This window comes from Bos indicus x Bos taurus, chromosome 4 (assembly GCF_003369695.1).
Source record: "Bos indicus x Bos taurus breed Angus x Brahman F1 hybrid chromosome 4, Bos_hybrid_MaternalHap_v2.0, whole genome shotgun sequence".
NCBI classification, from domain to species: Eukaryota; Metazoa; Chordata; class Mammalia; order Artiodactyla; family Bovidae; genus Bos; species Bos indicus x Bos taurus.
In genome coordinates, this window is record NC_040079.1 from 56,816,369 (window position 1) to 56,837,839 (window position 21,471).

General features: G+C 42.8%; 1 protein-coding gene across 1 annotated transcript in view; it reads left to right on the forward strand.

Annotated features, from left to right (window-relative positions):
* BMPER (BMP binding endothelial regulator) overlaps positions 1 to 21,471 on the forward strand; it is a 252,207-nt gene that overhangs the window by 21,853 nt on the left and 208,883 nt on the right. Inside the window, exon 3 of the mRNA XM_027539508.1 lies at positions 13,137 to 13,236. Coding sequence (XP_027395309.1) covers positions 13,137 to 13,236 — 100 coding nt within the window. The remainder of the gene's footprint in view (positions 1 to 13,136; positions 13,237 to 21,471) is intronic.

Genomic DNA, 21,471 nt, shown 5'->3' on the forward strand with positions numbered 1-21,471 from the left:
AGAAAAGTGGCAAAGGATTTCCCATAATATGCATAGGATGGGCTGCTTTTCTGTTGGTGGTGCCCAGCCATATTGCTGCACCTACTTTGGAGGGCACTGGAATGGCATCATTGAAGGAGATTCCTGTTGTGGGTTGTCAGATCCCAAGGGTCTAATGTAGGAAGATCGAATTGTCTCAGTGAGAGAATTGTATAACAAAACTTTTTGGAGGCTCATTCAGGGGCGCACGTACGGTCTGAAGAACCAGGAGGGTTAGAATGATCTCTGGGGGTTTATGGCAATGGAGGTAGGTTGAAACAGACCTTTGCCTCTTCTGAACTAACTCATGACTGCCCTGCATCCACTCATGTTGCAACATGTGAGGTGCTTCTGCCGTGTTTGTGCTCTGGCCCCTCTCCCTCTTGGACTGGAATCTCTTCCAGGGCAAAGGATGGATCTGATTCATATGTTCTGTTCTCAGCAAAAACCTGGCACAGTGCCTGGCCCACCACAGGGGCTCAACAATATCTGTTAAACAAACTCACGCATTTTCAGTCAGATAGGTTTGAATTTGTGGAGCCAACATTTAGCCTGCAGAAAAAACCCAAGTTTGTGGCCACGATGTCACATTTTCTAAAGGCCGTTTGTCTTCTGTTGACATTTTTGTCTTATTTTAGATGTTAAAGCTTCAGAGAAGCTGTCTTAAGATGAAATCCTTAAGAGAAACCAGTGGCGAAGGGAAATAATCATGGCCAATCATTTCTTTTTTAAAATGAAGCATGCGTCGTGAGTCCTTTTAGCAACAAGTTTATGTTAATGGTGTTTTATGGGTGACCAGTCACTTTTATTTCTTCATAACACCTTAATCAGAAATGGATTATATGCAAAATTGGCATTCATTGATTGTTTCATGAGTTTGAAAGTGGAAGCCAGTGAATTACAATTACATTCTAAACCAATGAAATAAATCTGTGGCTTCTCCAGTTCTTTCTGACATCTGCATGTGGCCCTTGGGGAAGACTTGGTGACGACGAGAACAGGCTGTTAATGGCCCTGGTGAATGAGTCAGACCATCCCCAGCTCACATGCTTGCTTTCGGATGAGGGATGCTGTCTGAGACTCACTTTCTCCGTTTTGTGAATTTCCATCTGGCCAGAGGGCTCCTGTCCCCTTGTTGCTCTGCCTGACATTCCTCGGGCTAACTGGACACCCTCTGCCCTCAGCACCAGAGTGAATGTAGTCCAGGAGCAAGGATGTTTCCAGCACCTGATACATCAGACAGCCTTCACCGTTATCCGCAGGCAGGACGGCAGGAACGAGCTCTAACGCCTGCTATCCCAGGGGTCCCTTTGAAAGCCTCTGTGATTGCTGGTGGTCAAGGTCAATTGTACAGATGTCTTTAAAAGTGTCTCACTAGTGACCAGAAAGTTACTTTGTCAAGATGACAGATGGGCTGTGAGCAGTTCCTCTGCCCTGCCTGTTCCCTGTGATGTCAGCTCCATTTACTTGTCAAGGTTAGGTATTTTTGTAGCTCCCCCAGCATGTGGACTTTCATGGGCAACCTGTGGAAAATCTTCTGTTCTCTGCTGTGAAAAATCAGCTCGGTGGCTTGCTGCTGACCCACAGGAATGAGGGGCAAATGCGGACCTGGTGAGTCCCACTCACTGTGGTCAGAAGATGCAGGCAGAGATACCTGCTGAAAGAGGGTGACAGCCCTCCAAAGCTGGTCTTGAGAAGTGGTTTGTCACCACCAAACACCCTGGCAGGACACGGCCGGGGCCTAAGACATTCATTCACTCAGTTTCCATGTTTTGGATGTGTTCACTCTCCATTGCCCAGACAATCATCTATGTGTACAATTAAAAGGGTCCCTTGAGTTTGCAGTTTCTTTAGGTAGCCAGGGAGCCCAGCTTGTTATATTGTGGCGAGTAAGAAAGGGGGCTGCTGAAATAATATCTCCGGGGAGCCTTCCTTAACACCATATCAAGAGCTTTCCCATGGAAGTGACTCCGATTTTCTTGTTGTCTTTAACTCCTGAACCCTCACACCTTGCTTCCTCCAGTGCCCCTGCTGGCCTAGGCAGCACCTGGTCCCAAGACTGAGAAGCCTGGCTAATGCCTCTGATGATGCCCTCTGATGAAGATCCCACTGGTCGTTGGGGTTGGACGCCCCATCTTCTTGCTAGTTCAAAAGAACTCACCAAAAAGGCATAAAAATATTCTTAGAATCTCACTCCCCTCCTTTTTTTGTGTGTTTTAGGAGAGGTAGTCAGAGAAAAAGCTCATTTATTACTTGTCATGTGCTGAAGGGCGCCCGTAATATAAAATAGTCAAAGATACTGGGAAAGGCAACTGGGCCACTTGTGCACAAGACTGTGTCCTTTGCAGCCTCTGTTCCCCTTATACCTGGGAAGCGATGAGTTCTTCCCATAGTGGCAGTCTGTGGATGCTTTCTCTGCAGCCCCAACTTCATCCTGCATCCCAGCTGTTTGAATCCCTTTTGATTTTGAGGAGAAAAAGGTAAACTCAGGAATTGTTGCTGTCGTTCAGTCTCCAAGTCATGTCCGACTCTTTGCGACCCCATGGACTGCAGCACGCCAGGTCTCCTTGTCTCTCACCATCTCCCAGAGTTTGCCCAAGTTCATGTCCATTAAATAGGTGATGCCATCCAGCCATCTCATCCTCTAATGCCCCCCTCTGCTTCTGCCTTCAATCTTTCTCAGCATCAGGATCTTTTCTAGTGAATCAGCTCTTGACATCAGGTGGCCAAAGTATTGAAACTTCAGCTTCAGCATCAGTCTTTCCAATGAATATTCAGGGTTTATTTCCTTTAAGATTGACTGGTTTGGTCTCCTTTCTGCCCAAGGGACTTTCAGGAGTCTTCTCCGGCACCATTTTTCTAAAGCATCAATTCTTTGGCCCTCTGCCTTCTTTATGGTCCAACTCTCACATCTGTACGTGACTACCGGAAAGACCATAGCTTTGACTAGACAGACCTTTGTCAGCAAAGTGATGTCTTTCCTTTTTAATACACTATCTAAAATTTGACATAGATTTATCATTTGACTTGGGAATGTGAACCACATAAAGGATGCTGACAATCACTCCTTTAAGGTCATGTGCCTGGCTCCTGTTCTCTGGTAGAAGAGGATGCAGTCAGTCCACCCTCTGATTTTCCAGTCTGCTTTTAGGAGCCTGAGTGGTGTCCCAGAGCTGCATCTGTGACAGGGTGCCCTGCACTCAGTCACTGGCTGCTTTGTGCTCAGTCCATTCCAGTTACATTAATGTGGTGCTGCCAGCAGATCCCTTGCTTATACGATGTACAGTCTAATAAAAACCAGGCAGTGCTACTTTCTTTGGGCTACTATTTTTATTTGGTGGTTATTTCTTTTGTCTTCTGCCTTCTCTAATGCTTTGGTTCTATTTCAAAATATGATTAAACAGAATGAGAAGCTGTTTGACACTGCCCTGTTTTAAATCAGAGCTGTACTTGAGTGGCTGGGACAGTCTAATGGCCTGTTTCTCTTTGTTCTGAGAGGTCCTTGAAAAGGTGCCCCCCCACCCCACAAAAAAGCCAGACCTAAATCTTTAAACAGCTTAGGACCCCCAAACAATCCCCCCAACAAACTAAAGCCCATTAAAATAGAATTGAAATGTTAGGTAAGTTAAATGTAAAAAGGGCCTCCTTATTAATCCCCCGCTGCTTCTGCTGGCACGTGTCATATTTTCAAGGTACAGTATCAGGAGAATACTGTCATTTCGTGATGTATTAGGGCCATATATCATCAGAACATCGTCCTGGTAGAGGATATGGGCACTAAAAGACACGATTCTGGCCAGACAGAACAACAGGGGGTCTTACTTCTTTTCTCCAGCCCCTTGCACCCCCTATGCCTTTTTCTTTAATCTCCCTCTGTTTTGTGTTGCAGAGAAGTGAATTTCTTCATGGGATATGACTTGTTGCAAAATAATCGGGGGGCCCCAGTGGACTTCATAAAGTCTTTTAAATGGCTGGGCTTCAAGGGCAGCTTTGTTCAGAGTTTGAGCCGTTAGCTGGGCCGGGGAAGGCCGCCTTTGCCAGGGTCCAGGTCTCTGGGGTAAAGGCTTGCTGAGCCTAGACTAGAGGCAGAAAGAATAACACTCCCAGATGGAGTGCAATGAATGGTGAGATGTTTTGCAAGATGCTTTCACATTAAGTCTCCAAAACTATATTCTTGCAAGATGCTTTCACGTAAAGACTCCAAAAGTATGGCTATGGGATGCTGCCAGCCTCCTGGGAGAGGAACACTCTGTCCCTGTGCTCCCAAATCACGAAAGAAACCAGAGGACTTGGAGGATTTTGGTCCAGGCTCTGGTCTGACTTGCAAATGACAGGACACTGAGAGACTGACACTTGTTTTGAGGTTTTAAGTCAGAGACTTAATCTATTTTTTCTAAAAGGCACTATTTTTACTCTTGTGTTCCAAACAGAATCATAAACTAAGGTTTGTAATGGTCTTAAAATGGGGAAGTGCTTAACGATGGCACGCATTTAAATGTGTTGGCTGCAAGGAAGAGATGGCTCATCTTAACCTCTAAACCAGGCAAGCTGGTATAGCGATGAAATCACCGACTCTGATTTCAGCGAGACCTGGGTTTGACTCTCTGCTGCAGCTATGTAGAGCTGGGTGAGCCTTTTAACCTCTCTGAATATACACAACTACATATAAAATGGATAACTAAGGAGAACCTATTGTATAGCAGAGGGAACTCTACTCAGTGCTCTGTGGTGAACTAATTGGGAAGGAAATTGAAAATAGTGGATATATGTATACGGATGACTGATTCACTTTGCTGTACAGCCAGAAACTAACACAACATTGTAAAGTAACTGCATTCCAATAAGAACTAATAAAAAATAACCTCTCTGAGCCCCAGCTTTACCCATAAAATATGGGTAAATCAGTGCATTCTTTAGGTTTGTTGTGAGGGTTAAAAAGGACATAATACACAAAGCATGTTCAGCACAATCTAGCAAATAATAGATTTTCTATAAATGTCAGGCGCTATTATTCTTAATAGTTCAGCAACCTGCCTGGAAAACTATTACTGCCACTTCATAGAATTTTGTTAGAGATAGGTCAGCTCTGGCTTTTGATAGTGAAGGCATTTGCAAAAGTGGTGGGTGTTGGGGCGTTCAGAAAAATCTGGAAATGTTACTTTACATTAACAGCAAGGGCCATTGACACCCCTCACCTCTACTGACCTTGGATGTGTCCAGCCTCTTCTACTGACCTCGCTCAGTTGGGAAAGAGAAATGTTGGGAAACCATTCTCCTGGCTGGGAAGTTTGGTTCATTTTCCCTATTGAACACACTTTCTTCACCTTAAAAATGGTTGTGTTGGTGTGTTTTCAAAGTTCATTGAGCTGAGAAACATGGCCTGCAGCCCTGGAGCCTCGTACTTGTACACTAAGGCTTTGGAGTGGACCGATTTGCCTTTTTTTTCCCCTCCTCTTAGCTCTTTTGGTGCAAGAGTTATGGAGAAGTCAGTTGTACTGTCAGTAACAAAGAACAAGCAAGTCCAAGCTTAATTAAAATAATAAATCATCGATCGAGTTTACTACTGCCATTGGCAACCACTGAGCTATCTCAGTCTCCCTCACCTTCCACTGATTCTTTTCTGAGAGATTAAGAACAGATTTCATCCAGAGGAGTCCGGCTGGAGCAGGTACAAACTTGTGTTGTCTCCTCTCGGAGGCTCATGCTAGCTTGGAGGATTTCCCCAGATTGTATGTTCTGGAGAGGGAATCACTTCACTTTTTCAGTGATCAAAACCAGGTATCAATGATACCTATCCCCCCTGGGTCTTTTCTTTCAGTTTCTGTCTGTAACTCTGCATTCTAGAACTGCAATTTTTGCAGTTAGGTCTGTTTATTTGAGTTTTGACCCATCTCTTCTATGGCATCTTTTTAACAGGGCAGGGGACCTCACATGTCCGACCCAGGTGGCCTGACTTTCCAGAAAATTTCCAGACTCGCTCAACTACATACTAATCTAGTCCTAAACTCTCAACAGTCATGTAGGAGCTAACCTAATTTTAATATGATACACTCGTAAAGTTTAATGCCGTGCCTTAGCAACTAACCTCCCTGGCTGGCCCCTTAATCCCAGTCTGGGAACTGGGTTTTCTTCCCAAGTTCACTGCTAGCTAGTTCTTCGAGGGGCCTGAGACACTTAACTTCATTGTGTGCTATTCCTCCGTCTGCAAATCTTAGGAAACCTGTGAGGATGAATGAAATAATGTCTGCAGAGCTCTTCAGAAGAAAAGTGCTATGTAAACATGAAGTATTATTCTTCTGTTTATGAGACGTTTTATAACATTGCCTAGGAGAAATTGTGACCGGTGTACAAAAGTACCGTAAAATTCCTTGTTGCTTCTTGTGGGGCTGAAATTGGGTTACAATGGGGCACTTCAAGGAAAAGTTGACCTCTTTGACTACATGTGCGTGAAGACTTGGAATGCCAAGGAGAATACATGCGCTCATGTTGGATCACCTTCTTCCTTGGGAAACTTGACAGAAGACATCTGTATCCCTCAAAAAAATTTCCTCTGTGAGCAATTTTAAGACTCTCAAATAGTGAAACACTACTGTTTGTGCACTTCAAACAAGTTCTCTAATAAAGAGAATTTGATTAAGGGTCCAAGTGTCTTATTTGTGCTCACCATCCGTGATGGCTTTTGAGTCAAGGTGGAGTTCTCTTCTGTGATTCTCACTTGGGGCCAGAGGTTACACTGCAGTGCTGTGTGATCCTGCTCAGGTCTGGTGTCTTGTTTCCTCCAGATTTCTGGAGCATAGAAAGGAAGCTTGCTATGTGGTTTCTTTCTCCCTCCCACAGCACTGGGTCCAGTGGCACATGGACCATATCTTTGGTTTGGCTACTTTAGAACTGCCATTCTTCTCCTTCTCCAAGTCACTGTCCTAGACATATGTGCCCTGACTGGAGCTGATGACAGAGGGAACGCCTTAGTCAGAATCAGTATGAACCTAGCCCCATAGATATCTGTATTTTAATAGGGGCTCATCCCTCCCTAAATAAGGCTACAGTGATGAAATGACAGAGCATGTGCACACATGCAGGGTAAGGGCAGGGTAGTCTGGCGGGGACAGACTCCAGACTCCACTGAGAGCAGAGGACACTTACTACCTGTGGGATAAGGCAGCCAGTGGAAAGGGAGTCCTGAAGGCACGGCTTTGTGTGTTCCCCTTCTCACCAGAGAGGCTGACTTGGAAACCAGTGTTTTTGTCTTTTGGTAGTCTGGAGAGTTTCTAATTTAGGAAAGAGAATTCTACCTATTTATCCCCTCTAATGATACTACCTGGCCCATGTACCTTATTGACATATTTTGTTGTTCATTTGGGGCAGAAAAAAATATTACAACTTCACAGCCTTCCTGATTTTCTGAAAAAGGATCTGGCACTTAGAATTTGTGAGTTCGCCAAATGACAGCTGTTTGCCTCCAAGGCAGGCTTTGCTTTCATAGAAGACAAGAATGGAGGGAAAAATCACACACACCATCTTTTAGATGCCACCTTCTAGGTCTGCCACCTTCCTAATATAGCTAATCACAGGGAGGATCAGCAGGCAAGGCACCCAGTATTTTCATTTTCCTTCTTATTTCAAGAAATGTGTGTTGCCATTTCATTGTCTAGAAATACAGCATCTGCCAGTTGACATTTCTCCCGGATTGTTCTATCATATCAGCTGCTGTGTTTTCTTCTCCAGATTTTTATTTCATTATTATTTTTAAATATAAATGAAAGATCAGGTAATACTTTCCATAGTCCATAATAGGATTGGGACTGGAAGAATCTTAGAAAAAAAAATATCTTCAAGACTTTGGCTTGAAATAAAAAGCATCTCAAAAACTTTTTTTTCTCATTGAGAAAAGCAAACAGGAAATTCTCACCATGGCGATTTGCTGTCTTCTCTAACCTCCTGTCTCCCCACCCAGCCCAAATCACTGAGAGATGATTTCCCTCCACACCAGACACTGAAAAATGCTCAGGAGGCACTGGCAGGTCTCCTGGCCACATTTCTAAGCCCAGGGTACTCTGTGCTGCCATCTAGTGGCACATCTTAGACACAGCAAGCCAGCTGGGGGAGTCCTGTATGAACTTGGCTGTGGCCAGAGCTGTGGTTTGGCTTGCATCCTTATAGAGCTTTGTTGCCAGCCATGTAATTTTTTTTTCCTTTTTACTCCTTATGCCCTCTTTAATGTTGTTTGTTGGCACTTCATTTCATGTGCCTCCAGAGGCTGTTTTGAGTTTTGATATATTTGGTCTTTCCAAAAGAAGGCATTAATGCAAACAGATGCCTTTGACAACAGGTAAATGACAGGCTTGCTGACCCTAGAAAGTGGAAAACATGGGGAGACAGAGGCTGAGAATGAGAAATGTGATGAGGTTTATTATCCTTAGGCATGGGCTAGGTTGGGTTTTTAAAAATCTGACATTTTCCTCCAGTGCATTTTTACCACCATTTCTGTGGCGTAGATTTGGGAAGAGTCAAATTCAAGCTGAAATCTTGGGGAAGATTTACTTGGAGATATGAGCCTAGCCATCAGCGATGTGATAGGCACAGATAACTATCCATGTCCAAAATAGTGCATCTTTCTTTGTTATCAGAAAGAAGCTGGTGTTTGTGGACCTTCTCATGGTTGGTGATGACAAAGCACCTTGGAGTTATTCAGCTCTTGTCAGTGCGCTCACTTCACGTTTGTGGAACCACCTGCAAGGCACCAGTCTCCCCTGGGGCCTTGGAACTGTGATGTTCTTTAGTTCTTGTTAGTATCCCGAATGCCTGGGAAATAGTTGGTGCAGCATTTAAGTGCATGCCTTCAAACAGGTAATGCATCATGTTTGGATCTTCTCAAAGTCATTTTAATGGCTAACCTTTCCAGATAAAACCGAAGATACAAATGCTCACCACACTTGCATTAGCATAAGTGCTAATATAGTACTTCTCTCCAGTCCCCTGGGAGTTGCAGAGCCTCTCAAGGCGCTCCCAGGGTCTAATTCGAAAATGAATCCAGACTGTCATCTCCTCCCTTTATGAATGAGCAGAATCCCTGCGAGTCCCCGAACTCCACACTCTCCAGCTCACCCATCACCTTTCCCCTAGAGTGAGGTACATGGAGCCTGGGGATGGGTGGGCCCCGCCATCCCAACAGCTCCGTTTCTACACGGTCTTCTTGTCTCAGTACCCTGATGGCTTTGCAAGGCCACTGAAGCATGGGAATAATGAGCCTACCCCAACCAATGTTCCATACGATGTTACAGAAAAACTTGAACGAAATTTTGGGCCAAACCAATATTCCAGATCTGCCTTTTGTGGGGCTTGGGCAAGCTGACTAACTCTGGTTCCTTAGCTATAAAATGGGGATGATGTGGATTTTTTTTGTGAAATAATGCATATGCAACTCTTAGCACAGAGCCTGATGCATAGAAAGTGTTCGGTAAGCATGAATCAGTAACAGAAAACATTTCTTGAATGAAAAAAGGAACTGAATGAGCCGTGATCTTGAGTAAGAGCAGAGCACACTTGGTGCACGTGTGGTGAGGTGGCCAATGGAAAGGGAGTCTTGAAGGTACGTCTTTGTGTGTGTACCCCTTCTTACCAGAGCAGCTGGCTTGAAGACCAGTGTTTTTGTCCTTTGGCAAAATCAGGGAAAGCAAAGTGAGTGGTCTTAATTAACCTGTGCTTGAATTTACTCTGTAGCTGCTGGACTCAATTAAGGGGATGGAGGAATCAGCCTTTCACCAGTGATTCTCTGAAGTTTTTCTTTGTTTCTTGGAGGGCCTGGGAATCTGAGCTTGTGCTCCGCATCCACGCAACCAGACAACAGGGAAATGATCAGATCTGGCAGCTCTGTACCAACATGACCCTTGGTAGAAAATAAAAACCTCCCAAGTGTTATCAGAAGTGGGGAAAAACTCACTAAACCTACAGCTAAGGTTAAGGTTTGTTCTGTGTGTGTGTGTGTACACAAAAAATTCCAGATGTGAATCTACAAACCATCTGGTTGAAATAACTTTTGTGCTGAACTGTAATTACAAGCTATTTATTATGGATCTTGGATCTATGGTTTTTGACTGCCTGCTGGGTTTCTAATTTAGCAGAGTTCTGACATGTAAGAGTATGTGTCTTCCTGTTCATTAGATCCCAAATTTTGACTTCACATGCACTCTGACTACCCTTAGAATTTTTAATTCCTTGTGTCTAAGGAGTTTTCCTTTTAGAGAGGAGATGTACTTGGGGGTGCCTTTTCCTTAAGGCAGAAGCCAGGTGTGCTGAATGCATAAAGCTGATTTAACAGATGCTCTGAGGTAATGCCTTGGGTGGGGACATCTGGTATCAAAACTATGGTTTTGTGTAACTGCTCTTTGCGAAACTGAGTCAATGTTCATCATGCCAAGCAGCGTATATACCTGATCAATGTTCTTGATTACTTTGGTGGTGGTTAAAGGGCACTATAATTTTTTAAAAAATATACTCCTTTAGTTTGAAAGGTGACCATAACTATGTATTACATTTGTAATTTAAGAAGAAAGTATGAACATAAGTCACAGGGTTGAGACTGACAGTGAATCATGATGCCACCTTTATTATGAAACAGAGAGGGCGAGGGAAGGAGCTTTGCCCGGCTCGGAGCCAGGATATCTGGGTTCAGGTTGGAGTCAGCCATTCACTCTGGGACTGTGGACAGCTCCTGAGCCCACCTGGGTCTTGCAGGCAGGAAGAACACTCTTCTCATGGCAGTGGTTCTCAGCCTGGGCTGCACACTGGAATTATCTGGGGAGCCTGGTCCTGAGAGAAATCAGATCTGAGTTTCAGGGGCTGGGAGACAGTGCCAGGCTTTCTGAAGAACTGCACACGGGTTCTGATTAGCAGCCCAGGGTAAGAATCACTGCCTCATAGTGTTTTAAGGAGTTGGTGAGATTCTCTATGAGAACTCTTATCACATAACAGATGCCAAAAATGGGGAAAGAAAAGGAGACTGGATTACTCAGCTCAACCACACCTTCTGATCAGACACCAATAATCAGTAAATGAGAAAACTAGAAGTCTGTCTACCAGCCTTGCAGGAATGGGTACAATGGCTGAAGACTGATGCTCACTCTTTCAGTGGCCAGGCAGATCCTGGGATGACCCCGTCACAGTGTTTACCATTGGCCTTGGAAATGATGGCCATTTTCTGTGTGTGGCATCCAGTGGGAATGTTTGAGCAACATTGGTTGGGGTGGGCTCATTATTCCCATGCTTCAGTGGCCTTGCAAAGCCATCAGGGTACTGAGACAACAAGACCGTGTAGAAACGGAGCTGTTGGGATGGCGGGGCCCACCCATCCCCAGGCTCCATGTACCTCACTCTAGGGGAGAGGTGATGGGTGAGCTGGAGAGTGTGGAGTTCTGGGACTCTCAGGGATTCTGCTCATTCATAAAGGGAGGAGATGACAGTCTGGATTCATTTTCGAATTAGACCCTGGGAGCGCCTTGAGAGGCTCTGCAACTCCCAGGGGACTGAAGAGAAGCACTATATTAGCACTTATGCTAATGAAAGTGTGGTGAGCATTTGTATCTTCGGTTTTATCTGGAAAGGTTAGCCATTAAAATGACTTTGAGAAGATCCAAACATGATGCCTTACCTGTTTGTAGAACAAAATGCATGTGAACCAAAAATACTATGTCACAACAGCAAGATTGAGACTGTAGCAAGTGTCTACTAAATGATAGGTGTATTTAGTAGACGCTTGTTTTATCTTAGCACTGATTTAGAGCTGCAATTTGGTGTATAGGCTGAACTTGGACTCCCAGTCCCCAACATACCATCCCTCCCCACCTACTCTCTCACTCTATCTCTCTCTCTCTCACACACACACACACACACACACACACACTCAAACTCTTATAGACACTCCTTACATCTCTCCTTGGTGCTAGAATAGAACTGGAGAGATCTTCTTTAGTCTCTTGACTTTGAAGACCACTGGGTACACTTGTGAATCTTCCCAAGGTCTTTGTTAGGGCTGAGTCTCCTGCACATGTCTCCTGCACATGTTCCAAGAGTGTTCATCTCGAGGTAAGAGAGCCGGTCAGTTGCTCCTCTCTAGTCTGTCCCCAAATCAGGCGATGAACGTGGTCATTCCAGCCTTGACTCAGGGTAGGAGGTGGGCCTTGTGTACGTTTGTGAGCTCAATTTTGAAATCCACCTCTACCACTGCAAAGTTATATGATCTTCAAAAAGTAATAGAGCTACTTGGAACAGCAATCTTCCTGTGCATAAATGAGAGAGTGATGATATTTATCTCCCAGGAGTTTAATAAGAATGATTACTCACCTAGCACTTAGTAGACATTTTTCCAGTCCCAGTCTTGTGGAAGTGTTGTGACATAGTATTTTTGGTTTATGTACATCTTGTTCTGCAAACAGGTAATGCATCATGTTTGGATCCTAAAGTCATTTTAACAGCTAACCTTTCTGGATAAAAACAAGATGCAAATACTCACTACACTTTCATTAGCATAAGTGCTAATATAGTACAGCTGTCCCACAGCTATAAAACACTGACGCCTGTGTCTCTGCTTGGCATGGGGAATATTATTTTTTCTCTTACTGAGCCGATTCAATACTCAACTTTGTCATTATTTGAGTTGGAACTTTAGATTGCTGCATTTTAATGCACTCTACTATTAAGGATAGTTGGACGGCCGTGTGCAAATATTTTTGTTCTCACAATGCAGTCCTGGCCCAGGTAGCCCAATGGGCAAAATATGATTTACACAAATATTATCATTTCTATAGTGTGTACCAGAAAGAAATGGTAGAGCAAAAGAAAGCTTCTGTCTCTCAGAGTTTGGTTATCTATGTTAAATTGGCTGGTCAAGAAGGGACTTTCCATCCTGTTCATCTGCCTCTAATCTCAGTCTGTTCCTGGATGGGTATACCCGCTCCAGAAAGAGCAAAATCTCGTTGGCAATCACAGAGTTGTCTCGTGAAGATGAAGGCAAGATAGGAAGAGGGAAGCTGGGAAACGCTCAACTGTGTGCTAGGATTCTGGGGATTCTGTTTGAAGCTGATTTCAAATGTGTCTTTTTTTTTTTTTTTTTTTTTGCCTAGAACAAGGAAGTGACCTGTAAGAGAGAGAAGTGCCCAGTGTTGTCCAGAGACTGTGCCTTGGCCATCAAGCAGAGGGGAGCCTGTTGCGAGCGGTGCAAAGGTGATTTATGTCTTGGCTGCCTTTTTTTGGCTGTTCCTGCAGGCGTTTTTATTTCTCTTCCTCTCACCTTTCTATTCATTCAGCTTTTGGCTGGGATGCAAGGGGGTGTCAGGAGGGAAGCGAGTGAGTGTTGGGGGGCTGGTGGTAAGGAGGAATCTCCTAGTGGGGGATGAAAGCATAGAGAGCATCTGCATCGTTGGCTTATTTTCTGAGGCAAATTGTTAAAATGTCCTGGAAGAGATGTAAACACGATGCCCCTGCATGTTGATACACACACACACAAACCTGTTTTGTCAAGAAGTTTCAGCACTCAGTTTTTCCAGGCTCTAGCTTGCCCTGCCCACCTCTGCCAGAGGAGTCTTTAAGACCATTTTGTATCATTTTGGCCCCTATTAAAGTTTTTTCTTCTGAATTAAACGGAAGTCCTTCCCTTTGTCTTTGAAACATCCTTAAATATTCTTATTCCACCCCGCCCCCACCCTCCGCTCCATCTCCTGTGACTCTCCAGCATGCCCATCTCTCTAGAACCTGTTCTTCCAGCCTTGTTTCTGCCTTCACTCAGGTCTTTCCTCCCAACCTGCCCAGATGCTGCTAGTGCTCAAGGTGCTCCAGCCCCTCATCCATCACATCATAGCTAAGTTTCCATGGCATCAGAAGGCTACACAGACATTTCAGTGACGTGCTTTTTCTCCTTCATTGTCTCGTTTGTGTTCGGTAGATTGTCAGCTCCTCAGGACAAGAACCAGGGGACCTCTGAAAGAGATCTTGATCTGGTGATGATGCCTAGTGTATGTAGTGTGGTCCTGCAGACGTCAAAATGAGCACAGTGCTTCAGGATGTGGCTCTGGAGTCACACTGCCAAGTCTGATCCAACAGTCCTGGGTTGCAAAGAGATTTCTCACCCCAAAGATGCATCCTGGGTTGTAGAATGTTCCCCAAAAGTTCAAATCCACTAGGAACCCCAGAATGTGACCTTAATTGGAAATAGGATCTTTGGAGATATAATTAGTTAAGGTCGTGCCGGATTAGGGGTGGCTCCAGATATATTATGCCTGGTGTCTTTATATGAAGAGAAAACAGAGACACACAGAGGAGGTGGCCATGTAATGAGAGAAGCAGGTATGAATGCCTGGGCTGTGTTGCTGAGATTCACATTATTCACTTGCTCTGGGGAGAGAAGCTTAGCATCTGTCTTTTTGAAAAGCTCTTGGGGGATTTAATATGCAGCCTGGGTGGGGACCTCTGAAAGAGATCTTGATTGGGTGATTTCTGCCCTCACAGAAGAGAATGCAATTTTGGAGCAGCAAGAAAGGGTCCCCTTCTGTAGAGCTCTCAAAAGCAGTTCTTTAGAAACCAGGTAAACTAAAGCACCATTTCTAGTGACAACCCCCAAGTCTCTATACTCAATTGAGTTTGAACTTTTCAGCACACACTGTTATATGAAGTCCACATGTCAAGAATTAATGCCCAATTGTTTGTGAGTGACTATAATTATAAGAGTAAACTATAATGTTTAAGGCTATAAATAAATGCATGAGGCAGAGGTTGGAGTTGTGTTGCCACAAGTCAAGGAATGTCTCTGGCTACCAAGAGTTGGGAAAAGCCCAGAGGGGTTCATCCCCAGAATCTTCAGATGGAGCATGGTCCTGCCAACACCTTCATTGGAACTTCTAGTCTCTGAAACTGTGAGAGAATACATTTCTGTTGTCTTAAGCTCCCAAGCTTGTGATAATTTGTCACAGCAGCCCGAGAAACTAATACCTCAAGGTTTCCACTTGAGCAAGTAGAGACGTGGAGCCTCTCTCTGCCGCATTCCCTCACCTGTTAAACGAAGATAGCAATTGGGTTGGAGAGGTAGCTAATGGTAAGAAACAAAGTGTTAAGCACAGTGCCTGGCGTGTAAGCATTTCTCAGTATAAATATAGTGGGTACTCTATAAATACCTTGGACTTGACTATAACAATGTGTTTTCTGAAGCCTTTTGGAATAGGAGTAATCAGTCATTTACTTCTCACCTCTTTCCTATGGAGTTGGGAGTCAGATGTTTTACTCACATGACTTTGGAGAGCTATGGATGCAAGACTTGAAATAGTAATTTCTTAGGAATCTCCCAAGCTGATGGTCAGATAAAGTAGTCACAATTAAGAATACATTGCTGAATTAATGTGTGTCTGATTTACTGTTGATTCCAGTACTCTTGCCTGCAAAATCCCATGGTCGGAGGGGCATGGTGGGCTGCAGTCCATGGGGTCGCTAGGAGTTGGACACGACTGAGCGACTTCACTTTCACTTTTCACTTTCATGCATTGGAGAAGGAAATGGCAACCCACTCCAGTGTTCTTGCTTGGAGAATCCCAGGGACAGAGGAGTCTGGTGGGCTGCCGTCTATGGATGGTCGCACAGAGTTGGACACAACTGAAGCGACTTAGCAGCAGCAGCAGCAGCACCTTAAAGAACCTCTTCCATTTCATTCTCTATCTTTTAACTGCTGATTTGCCAGCTTCATCTTGCAAGGCAGCCTCGGCAGTGAGAGATAATTGGATGCTACAGGGTGGAAGCAGAATGTGTGAAGGGACCATGCCCAAGGCTTTCAGTTTGTCTCTTGTTATCATGGGACAGGGGGCACATTGGGTTGCTCTAGTGTGTAATCTCCTTTCCTTCTTGTCCTGCTGTTTCCTTTATCATCATTCTTTCTTCCCATCATCCTGATCTTCTAAGGGAGAGGGATAATTTTCCTGAGTATTCATTATTCTCTAGATAAGCCTCCTCAAATGGAACTGGACCCAAGCATAGACCATTGAATTCAGTGTCCTGAGTTCTCCATTTTAAAAGATTAATTTATGTGGCTATGCCAGGTCTTAGTTGTGGCATGAAGAGTCTCTTTTTAGTTGCAGCATGTGGGGTCTATGTCTCGACCCGGGATTAAACCCAGGGCACAGAATCTTAGCCACAGGGAAGTCCCCCGAGTTCTCATTCTGACAGTAAAGTCAAGGCCTTTTGGGGAGGTCAAAATCCTCAGCCTGCCTCAAGATGGACCTTCCTGATAGAAACTCCTGAGTACATCTGACCTGTCAGGCTCTAGAGGGGGATCTTAAAGATGCCTCCTTTATTTTCTCAATTTCTACTCCATAATACAATGTTTGTCTCCTGGGTTTTAAGAAACACAGTTATATTTGCTCTTAGCTACAGGTGGATTCTTTACCCACTGAAGGTGGATTCTTCAATTAGGCATAGGAAATGCAAGTTTGATCCTTAGGTCAGGAAAGATCCCTTGGAGGAGGGCATGGCAACCCACTCCAGTATTCTTGTCTGGGGAATCCCATGGACAGAGGAGACTGATGGGCTATAGTCCTTGGGGTCACAAAGAGTTGGATACAACTGAAGAGACTAAGCACACACACAGTTGGTATCTTACCATCGAATTGTATTATTTCTGTTTTATTTTCTTTTCCCACTTAACATCAGGGGAGGAGGGAATAAAAAGTATTTTCTATAAAACTGAATCTTCTAAGAAATAACAATTGTTATCAATTTATTGTCTTTCCCAGACCTTTTCCAGTTTATTACATATACAAACATTTATATATATATATATGTAATCTTGTATGTGTGGTTTTATTTTATATGTTGTTCAGTCAGTTATGTCCAACCATTTGTGACCCCATGGACTGCAGCACGCCAGGCTTCCCTGTCCTTCATTATCTCCTGGAGTCTGCTCAAACTCATGTCCATTGAGTCAGTGATGCTTCAATCTTTCCCAGCATCAAAGCTTTTCCAATGAGTCAGTTCTTTCAGATCAGATGGCCAAGGTATTGGAGATTCAGATTCAGGATCAGTCCTTCCAATGAATATTCAGGATTAATTTCCTTTAGGATTGACTGGTTTGATTTCCTTGCTGTCCAAGGGACTCTCAAGAGTCTTCTCCAATACCACAGTTCAAAAGCATCAGTTCTTCGGTGTTCAGCTTTCTTTGCAGTCTGACTCTCACATCCATACATGACTACTGGAAAAACCATAGCTTTGACTATACAGGCCTTTGTTGGCAAAGTAGCGCCTCTGCTTTTTAATACGCTGTCTAGGTATGTCATAGCTTTCCTTCTAAGGAACAAGAGTCTTTTAATTTCATGGTTGCAGTCAACGTCCACAGCGATTTTGGAGCCACAGTGATTTTGAAGAAAATAAACTGTTTCAATTGTTTCCCCATCTATTTGCCATGAAGTGATGGGACCGGATGCCATGATTTTCATTTTTTGAATGTTCAGTTTTAAGCCAGCTTTTTTACTCTCCTCTTTGACCTTCATCAAGAGGCTCTTTAGTTCCTCTTCGCTTTCTGCCACAAGGATGGTGTCATCTGCATATCTGAGGTTATTGATATTTCTCCCGGCAATCATGACTCCAGTTTGTGCTTCATCCAGCCCTGGATTTCACATTATGTACTATGCATATAAGTTAAATATGCAGGGTGACGATATACAGCCTTGATGTACTCCTTTCCCAACCAGTCCATTGTTTATATACAAATCTAACTGTTGCTTCTTGACCTGCATACAGATTTCTCAGGAGGCAGGTAAGGTGGGTCTTGTATTCTCATCTCTTGAAGAATTTTCTACAGTTTATTGTAATCCACACAAAGGCTTTAGCGTAGCCAATGAAGCAGAGGTAAATGTTTTTCTGGAATTCTCTTGCTTTTTCTATGATCCAACAGATGTTGGCAATTTCATCTCTGGTTCTTCTTCTGCCTTTTCTAAATCCAGCTTGTACATCTGGAAGTTCTTGGTTCACATACTGTTGGAGCCTAGCTTTGGAGGATTTTGAGCATAAATTTTTACATAAATGAAATTAAATAGTACTTATTAATTTGCTATTTGCTTTGTAAAAATATCTCTACAGCTGTTTTTGCTTTAAAATCTTGCCCATATAGCCACATTGCCCCTACACTGCCCATGTAACCAATTATTTACTTGAGAATGCTACATGCACACTCCTGTCCCAAGTTTTTCCTGTTCTAGATTTTTCCCATATTATAATGGGAATTTTTCTCTCCCTTTCTGTGGTTTTGTGAGAAATGGTATCAAGCTCCTTTTAAAGAACCTAGCTGAGGGCCAGACATTACTTTTATGTTTTTCAATGATATGTAGAAAGCACTGACAATTGTCAACAAATCAAGACTTGAATGATGCTATTTTTGCAAATCTTAACCCAGGGTGATGAACTGCAATTATAGGATCAACTGAATTTAGAATATAGGCTAGATGAAAAAGAGGGGCTATTTTCAGTTCAGTTCAGTTCAGTCATTCAGTTGTGTCCGACTCTTTGCGACCCCATGCATTGCAGCACACCAGGCCTCCCTGTCCATCACCAACTCCTGGAGTTCACTCAAATTCACGTCCATCGAGTCAGTGACGCCATCCAGCCATCTCATCCTCTGTCGTCCCCTTCTCCTCCTGCCCCCAATCCCTCCCAGCATCAGAGTCTTTTCCAATGAGTCAACTCTTCGCATGAGGTGGCCAAAGTACTGGAGTTTCAGCTTCAGCATCATTCCTTCCAAAGAACATCCTGGACTGATCTCCTTTAGAATGGACTGGTTGGATCTCCTTGCAGTCCAAGGGACTCTCAAGTCTTCTCCAACACCACAGTTCAAAAGCGTCTATTTTATATGCCTCTTATTTCTTTTTTTTTTTTTTTAATTATTTATTTTAATTGGAGGCTAATTACTTTACAATATTGTAGTGGTTTTTGCCATATATTGACATGAATCAGCCATGGGTGTACATGTGTTCCCCATCCTGAACCCCCCTCCCACCTCCCTCCCCATCCCATCCGTCAGGGTCATCCCAGTGCACCGGCCCTGAGCACCCTGTCTTATGCATTGATCCTGGACTGGCGATCTATTTTACATATGATAATACACATGTTTCAATGCTATTCTCTCAAAGCATCCCACCGTCGCCTTCTCCCACAGAGTCTAAAAGTCTGCTCTTTACATCTGTGTCTCTTTTGCTGTCTCACATATAGGGTCATCGTTATCATCTTTCTAAATTTCATATATATGCATTAATATACTGTATTGGTGTTTTTCTTTCTAAGTTACTTCACTCTGTATAATAGGCTCCAGTTTCATCTACCTCATTAGAACTGATTCAAATGCATTCTTTTTAATAGTTGAGTAATATTCCATTGTGTATATGTACTGTAGCTTTCTTATCCATTCATCTGCTGATGGACATCTCGGTTGCTTCCATGTCCTGGTTATTGTAAACAGTGTTGTGATGAACATTGGGGTACATGTGTCTCTTTCAATTCTGGTTTCCTTGGTGTGTATGCCCAGCAGTGGGATTGCTGAGTCATATGGGAGTTCTATTTCCAGTTTTTTAAGGAATCTCCATACTGTTCTCTATAGTGGTTGAACTAGTTTGCATTCCCACCAACAGTGTAAGAGGGTTCCCTTTTGTCCACACCCTCTCCAGAATTTATTGTTTGTAGACTTTTTGATGGCAGCCATTCTGACCGTCATGAGATGGTACCTCATTGTGGTTTTGATTTGCATTTCTCTTATAATGAGTGATGTTGAGCATCTTTTCATGTGTTTGTTAGCCATCTGGATGTCTTCTTTGGAGAAATGTCTGTTTAGTTCTTTGGCCAGTTTTTTTATTGGGTCATTTATTTTTCTGGAATTGAGCTGCAGGAGTTGCTTGTATATTTCTGAGATTAATTTTTTGTCAGTTGCTTCATTTGCTATTATTTTCTCCCATTCTGAAGGCTGTCTTTTCACCTTGCTTATATTCTCTTCATTGTGCAAAAGCTTTTAATTTAATTAGGTCCCATTTATTTATTTTTGCTTTTATTTCCAATATTCTGGGAGGTGGGTCATAGAGGATCCTGCTGTGAATTATGTTGGAGAGTGTTTTGCCTATGTTTTCCTCTAGGATTTTTATAGTTTCTGGTCTTATGTTTAGATCTTTAATCCATTTTGAGTTTATTTTTGTGTATGGTGTTAGAAAGTGTTCTAGTTTCATTCTTTTACAAATGGTTGACCAATTTTCCCAGCACCACTTGTTAAAGAGATTGTCTTTTCTCCATTGTATATTTTTGCTTCCTTTGTCAAAGATAGGGTGTCCATATGTGCATGGATTTATCTCTGGGCTTTCTATTTTTTTCCATTGATCTATTTTTCTGTCTTTGTGCCAGTACCATACTGTCTTGATGACTGTAGCTTTGTAGTATAGTCTGAAGTCAGGCAGGTTGATTCCTACAGTTCCATTCTTCTTTCTCAAGATTGTTTTGGCTATTTGAGGTTTTTTGTATTCCATACAAATTGTGAAATTATTTGGTCTAGTTCTGTGAAAAATACCGTTGGTAGCTTGATAGGAATTGCACTGAATCTATAGATTGCTTTGGGTGGTATACTCATTTTCACTATATTGATTCTTCTAATCCACGAACATGGTATATTTCTCCATCTATTTGTGTCATCTTTGATTTCTTTCATCAGTGTTTTATAGTTTTCTATATATAGGTCTTTTGTTTCTTTAGGTAGATTTATTCCTAAGTATTTTATTCTTTTCGTTGCAATGGTGAATGGAATTGTTTCCTTAATTTCTCTTTCTGTTTTCTCATTGTTAGTGATACAAGGGATTTCTCTGTGTTAATTTTATATCCTGCAACTTTACTATATTCATTGATTAGCTCTAGTAATTTTGTTGTGAAGTCTTTAGGGTTTTCTATGTATAGGATCATGTTATCTGCAAACAGTGAGAGTTTTACTTCTTTTCTAAACTGGATTTCTTTTATTTCTTTTTCTTCTCTGATTGCTGTGGCTAAAACTTCCAAAACTATGTTGAATAGTAGTGGTGAGAGTGGGCATCCTTGTCTTGTTCCTGACTGTAGGGGAAATGCTTTCAATTTTTCACCATTGAGGATAATGTTTGCTGTGGATTTATCATATATGACATGTCTATTATTTCTAAGAATGATTTTTCATTGAGAAATATCATTATTTTCATCATTCCAGTTGTCAAACATACCTCACATTTGAGGCCTTTGAAGACTCTTTGGAGTTACTACTTTTTGTTTGTTTTGATACTTCTAATAGGGGAAAGCATGGAGAGAAGGCATATTATCAGCACATTTTTTCTTGGACAATTTGTTAAGAAATTTGGGTAAAAATTAATTGGGGAAATTTAAAATTTCCATATTAAATTATGCTTATGTTTATGTCTACATGGGTACTGATGT